General features: G+C 41.4%; 1 protein-coding gene across 2 annotated transcripts in view; it reads left to right on the top strand.

Moving 5' to 3' along the window:
• The first annotated feature begins 4 nt into the window (after nucleotides 1–4).
• Nucleotides 5–6,811, top strand: part of DDX19A (DEAD-box helicase 19A) — a 28,030-nt gene continuing 21,223 nt past the window's right edge. Inside the window, exons 1-2 of one of the 2 annotated variants that reach the window (XM_066242412.1) lie at nucleotides 5–153; nucleotides 2,733–2,781. In XM_066242412.1, coding sequence (XP_066098509.1) covers nucleotides 97–153; nucleotides 2,733–2,781 — 106 coding nt within the window. In that variant the 5' untranslated portion in view covers nucleotides 5–96. The remainder of the gene's footprint in view (nucleotides 154–2,732; nucleotides 2,782–6,811) is intronic. The other variant, XM_066242413.1, reaches the window with a different exon arrangement.

The following is a 6,811-nucleotide window of genomic DNA, read 5'->3' as shown; positions in this document are numbered from 1 at the left end:
TGCGTATTTTTCTGGCGCCTGCGGCAGGCTTGGGATCATTGTTGGCGTGCAGTGCGGTGATTGTTTTTTGCGAGTGGGCCTCCTTCCCTCCGCACCATGGCCACCGATTCATGGGCCCTCGCAGTGGACGAGCAGGAAGCGGCTGTCAAGTCGGTGAGTAGCTTTAGTTTCAGGGGACAAGGAAGTAGAAGGACCCAAACGGACCCTGTTTCGAATCCTGAAAGTCCCACGGGTGGGGCAGGCCGGTGGCCCATCTGGGAATCAGGACTGATTTGCGCCTAGAGAAATCAGTATCGAGACTTTCCTCTTCATCTGGGCCAGTTACAGACTTTTATCTTGTGGCAAATCTGTCCCTGCTACGTTGTTGTCTTTCCTGTATTGCATCTTCTCAGTGGGGATATAAAGGAAAGGCAAACTTAGATGCTGGTTCTTAGTTATCAAGAGTAGAACGATTCTGTGTTACTCTTATTTTAACGTTTTTTTTAATGCATGCTTAACCTGTCTGGTAGTTTGTAGCTCTGCAGAATAAGATATTCAGGTTTTTATATATTTCAGTCTACTACAAATGTATAAATTGTTTCATTGACGTTTAAAGTGATATTTAGTTTCATACGCTGGTTTTTCTGATTACTAAAAATCAGTTCAGCTGGGAAGTAATTACAGTGTAAATTGACTTTCAGTTCTTATATCTAAATTTAGGTTTGGTGATAATGGACTTGATTTTAAGAATTTAGTTGGGTTTTCTGGTGTTTCGGGTGGGACATTGTTTTGTTATTCTGGGCTGAACTCAGAGCACAAAACTTTTTTTTTTTTAAGATTTTTTTTTAAATTTTATTTATTGATTTTACAGAGAGAGGAGGGGAGTGAACAAGAAGTATCATATCATGGTTGCTTCACTTTAGTTGTTCATTTATTGCTTGTTGTATGTGCCTTGCTCGGGCAAGCCCAGGGTTTTGAACCGGCAATCTCAGCATTCCAAGTCAATGCTTTATCCACCATGCCACCACAGGACAGGCCACAAAACTTTTTAATGCCTAAATTACATTTCTTCTCCAGTTACTTTTTATTGCTTTGGGAGGATTGTCAATTTGTCAGCAGGTACTTGAAATAGGTTAAATTCGCTAGAAAATAGGAAGACGCTTCACAGTACAGTTGGGCATGCTAGAATTTGGGAAGTGCTTTGAAAATGTTAAGAATAATGTGATAACAAAACTCTGAGCCAGGAGAGTGCATTTATAAGTAAGAAAATCAGGGTGGCCCTGTCCAGTTAGCACAGTTGTTTAGAGCATCGTTGGGATACACCAAGTTTGTGGATTCAATCCTCAATTAGGGCACATACAAGAATCAACTAATGAATGCAGAAATAAGTGGAACAGCAAATCAATGTTTCACTCTGTAAGAAAGTCAATAAATTAAAAAGAAAGTCAAGGAAATTCCTTTTCATATAGTTTGCATTTGAGTAGGATATTAGAGATTGAGTCATTTTAAGATAGAGATGGAGGTAAAAGGCATTTTAGGAAAATAGCATGCACACAAGTTCTGGACCTGCCTAGAGAACAAGAATCAGAACTCATTTTTGCTGCAGCTTAAGGTTATTGGGTTGTAGTAGGAGAGTATAAAAAATATTATAGGAAGTATACTTTGGACCTTAACTAAGAACTTAAAGAGGAGAGGTTTTATTTGGTTAGTTTGGGTATTTTTAAGGATACTGACATATCGAAAGATGGCAAGATTTATTGGACTGCAGAGAATAGAATATATTAGAAGGAGTGATGTTTAAAGGAAAGAAGATTAGTGAGGAAATTAATAGCTCAGAGGTTGAATATGTATGTTGGGTGGTGAAAGTAAAGAGGGGATAGGTTCAAGAGATTATTGAGGTATAACTGGAAGAATTTATAAAAAAGGAGAAAAGGGAGATAAAGCCAAGGATTACTGTTTTCACCTGACTAGTGATGGTGCAGTGGATAGAGCATTGATCTGAGACATTGAGAACCCAATTTTGAAAACCCAAGGTTGCCAGCTTGAGTGCAGGCCCATCTGGTTTGAGCTCAGGGTGGCCAGCTTGAGTGTGGGAAAATAGATATGCTCACATGGTTGCTGGCTTGGTTGGAGCCTCCCAGTCAAGGCATATATGAGAAGTAATGAATGAACAACTAAAGTGATGCAACTACCAGTTGATGCTCCTCATCTCTCCCTTCCTGTCTCTCTTTCTCTCTCTCTCTCTAAAAAAATAAATAATAAAAAAATACTGTTTTCAACTTGGATCCCATAGGTGGTATTAATAAAGTGCTAATACTAGGACTGTGGGAGTGGGCAGAAGGGCAGATTTGGTATGGAGTATAGTAAGTTCACTTTTCACTCTTCTGAATTTTTAAAAAATTTTTATTCAGTGAGAGGAAGGGAGACAGAGAGACTCCTGAATGCACCCTGACTGGGATCCACCTGGCAAGCCCACTAGGGGGTGATGCTGATAGAGGGGAGGGGACCAACCAGAGCACTGTGTTCTGTGTATATAAATAATCAAAGAAATATAAGGTTGCTACTCCGTGACCTATCGCAGGGGGTTCTGTAACCTAACCCCCACGCTAGATGAAGGACCATTGTAGTCGGTAAAAACCGTCCTCCTCTTTATTTTACCATGTAGATTTGTATACATTAGCATAATAACTAATTCTTGGTATTAGGTTATCCTGTGGCTCTGTTCTCAAGTGTTTTCTTTTATTTCCACTTAGATCAGTGACTTGCAGATCAAGGAAGAGAAAGTCAAACCAGATACCAATGGTGAGTCACTAGTAACTGTAAGCTGGATACAAGCTATAAATTTGCTTCTGCTTTGTAGTCATAGCTGTAATGTGGGAAAAAAAGCTTTCATTTAGCATGTTTGGCAAATGTCAGCCGGCAAAGTTGGTTTCACACTGAAGGGTGTTGGGCAGATAAAATGTATTATGCTCACTTTGTTAAAGATGAAGCTGCCCACGAGGAGGCCGTCACCCAGGTGATATTAATGTGTTTTGAGAATCCTTGTAGCCTGGGGCTTGGTTTTGGGATTAAGCCTTTCCCACCCTTTTTGATGTGGGGTGGTACAATCCAATCATGCCTCAGAGAAGTGACTTTGTATTAGAGATTTCCCTATTTTGTATATTGGCTTAGAGGTTGTGAAGCTACAATATAAAGTGGGGGCAGACTGGGAGTTTGCCTTTTTTTGGTTCCTGAGATTATCATTAGAGGAGAGAGCAGGGAGAAGAGAGCAGAAAGAGGCCATGTGGCCAGGAGAAGCAGCCAAGATGGTGGAGTGTTGAGTGAGAAGCCAGTTTGGGCAGAGTTTGTGCAGGGAGAAGGAAGGAGATGGGAACAGAGGTGAATAAGTCTGGTGAGCTAGAAACCTTTGATTCTAGGAAACTCGGATAAGTCAGTAGCTTCGTGAGCACTGAATGTGAGTGGGTTTTGGAGCCCGGTGTGTGTTTTTACTTGCCCACTGGGTGCAAGCTAGGATTAAAGACTATGACCTACCAGTTTTTGGCTCCATTGTTTCTTTACCGACTGTCCGAATCCAATGCGAACCTGCATGGGCCAGGTGGCTGCTGTGATGGTGGCCTTGGCTCCTGGCTTTACAAAGGGGATATATTATTTTCCCAGATTTTATAGATAAAAGCAAGAGTCACTATTGAACTTTACTGTCACTGTTCAGTTGATAATGTTTCTTTAAATTTTTTTGATGTAGCCTGACCAGGCGGTGGCGCAGTGGATAGAGCTTCGGACTAGGATGCAGAGGACCCACGTTCGAGATCCTGAGGTTGCCAGCTTGAACACAGTCTCATTTGGTTTGAGCAAGGCTCACCAGCTTAGACCCAAGGTCGCTGGCTTGAGCAAGGGGTCACTCGCTCATGCTGTAGCCCCCGCCTCCCCTGGTCAGGGCATATATGAGAAAGCAATTAATAAACAATTAAGGTGCCACACCAAAGAATTGGTGTTTCTCATCTCTCTCCCTTCTGTATGTCTGTCCCTATCTGTCCCTCTCTCAGACTCTCTCTTTCTCTGTCACAAAAAAAATAAATAAAATATTTTTTATTTAATTTTTTTTTTTTTTTTTTTTTTACAGAGGCAGAGATAGACAGGGACAGACAGACAGGAACGGAGAGAGATGAGAAGCATCAATCATCAGTTTCTCGTTGCGCGTTGCGACTTCTTAGTTGTTCATTGATTGCTTTCTCACATGTGCCTTGACCGCTGGCCTTCAGCAGACCGAGTAACCCCCTGCTGGAGCCAGCGACCTTGGGTCTAAGCTGGTGAGCTCTTTGCTCAAACCAGATGAGCCCGCGCTCAAGCTGGCGACCTCGGGGTCTCGAACCTGGGTCCTTCCGCATCCCAGTCCGACGCTCTATCCACTGCGCCACCACCTGGTCAGGCTTATTTAATTTTTTAAGGTTAATCTAGGTTCAAAACTCATAAAGTATAAACAGGTGAAAGTCCTTCTTCCCATCCTGGCCCACTATTTGCCCAGTTCCCTGTCTCCATATATAGTAGTTTGCTAGGGCAGCCATAGCAGAGTGTCACAAACTGGTCTAAACAATGGAAGTTTATTGTCTCACAGTTCTGGAGGCCAGAAGTCCAAAATCAAGGTGTTGGAAGGGTTGGTTCCTTCTGAGGGCTGTGAGGAAGGATCTGGCAATCTTTGGTGTTCCTAGGCTGTAGAGGCATCTCCTCGATCTGTCTTCATCTTCACATGATGTTCTCCGTGTATGCATATCTATGTTCAAATTTCTCCTTTTTATAAAGTCATTGATTGTATTGGATTAGGGCCCACCATAAGGAACTTAATGTAACTTACCTCTGTAATGACCCTAAATCAGAATAGTCACATTCTAAGGTACATTTTTAGGACATATGAATTTTTGGGGCCCTCAATTCACAATTCAACCCATAATACTACCTTATCACATAACCACTCCGTTGGATTATTAACATGTATTCTGCCATAGTTTCTTTATGCAAAACAAGTAGAAACAAATACAGATTCATTCTCTCTGTCTCTCACCACAAGATGGCATAGTATACACTGTATATTTACTTTTTTTTTTTTTTTTTTATTTGGCAGAGGCAGAGTCAGATAGAGGAACAGATAGGGATAGACAGACAGGAAGGGAGAGAGATGAGAAACATCAGTTCTTCATTACAGTTCCTTAGTTGTTCATTGATTGATTTCTCATATGTGCCTTGACTGGGGGGGGGGGGCTACAGCAGACTGAGGGACCCCTTGCTCAAGTCAGGGACCTTGGGCTCAAGCTGGTGAGCTTTGCTCAAACCAGATGAGCGCACACTTAAGCTGACCTCGGGGTCTCGAACCTGGGTCCTCTGCGTCCCAGTCTGACTCTCAATCCACTGCGCCACTGCCTGGTTAGACTGTATTTACTTTCATTCAACAACATACCTTTGCAAGCTTCTCCTATCAGTACATGGAGTTTTCTCATTCTGTTTAATAATTGCATAGTGTTATAATGTATTGATACACTATTACTCATTTAACCAGTCATCTATTGATAGATACTTGGGTTGGTCTAATTCCTTTGCTGTTATAAACAATGTTTATAGAATAACCTTCAACTTAATTCTTTTTACATATGTGCAAATATGTTTATAGGATAAATTCCCCTAAAATGTATTTGCTAGGTCAAAGGTATATGTAGCCTGACCTGTGGTGGCGCAGCGGGTAAAGCGTCAACCTGGAAACGCTGAGGTTGCCGGTTCAAAGCCCTGGGCTTGCCTGGTCAAGGCACATATGGGAGTTGATGCTTCTAGCTCCTCCCCCCTTCTCTCTCTCTGTCTCTCTCTCCTCTCTAAAAATGAATAAATAAAAAAATTAAAAAAAAAAGGTATATGTATTTAAAGTTTTTATCAATATTTTCAAGGTACTCTCTGTAATTATTATACCAATTTATATTTCTGTCAGTAAAACATGAGTCTGTTTCCCTACAGCCTCACCACAGAAATTTTAGTTAAAAACGTGCAATTTTGCTGATCTGATATGTAAACAATGATGGATCAACATACTATATTTTAATTTGTGTTTCATCAGTAAGGTTGAATATTTTCATAACTTTAAAAAAAATTTGTATTTCCTTTTCCTGAATTGATTGATTGTATTATTTACCCATTTTTCTATTGGGCTTTTGGTCTTTTTAGGTATTTTAAGATTAAATCTGTCCCTTGCTGGTTGGTTCAGCAGTCGAGTGTTGGCCCAGTGTGTGGAAGTCCTAGGTTTGATTCTTGGTTGGGGCACACAGGAGAGGTGACCATTTGCTTCCCCACCCTTCCTCCTCCCGTTCCCCCCCCCCCATACCCATGGCTTGAATGATTTGAGCAAATTGGTCCTGGGTGCTGAGGATGGCTCCATGGCCTCACCTCAGGTGCTGATATAGCTCGGTTGCCAAGCAACAGAGCAGTGGCTCCAGATGGGCAGAGCATCGCCCTGTAGGGGGCTTGCCAGGTGGATCCCAGTTGGTTGCATGCGAGAGTTTCTTTGTATTTTCCTGCCTCCTCACCTCTCACTTAAAAAGATTAACCCTTTAACTGTGATAGAAGTTGATAATACCTTTGCCAGATTTATTTGTCTTTTGATTTTGCAGCATATGTATTCCGTAGTATTTAGGTAGTATAGTAGCTTATGAATTTCAGTTAGGCCAGTGTATTAATAGAATAGTGTTGTTCAAATCTTCTGTATCTTGATTGTTTTTGTTTGTTATTTGGTCTAGTACTTTTCTTTTTCTTTTTTTTGTGTGTGTGTGTGTGTGTGTATTCTTCCAAAGCTGGAAAC

The sequence above is a fragment of the Saccopteryx bilineata genome, chromosome 9 (genome assembly GCF_036850765.1).
Source record: "Saccopteryx bilineata isolate mSacBil1 chromosome 9, mSacBil1_pri_phased_curated, whole genome shotgun sequence".
NCBI lineage: Eukaryota > Metazoa > Chordata > Mammalia > Chiroptera > Emballonuridae > Saccopteryx > Saccopteryx bilineata.
The sequence above is the reverse complement of the archived record's forward strand: the minus strand, read 5'-3'. Positions and strand labels throughout refer to the sequence as shown.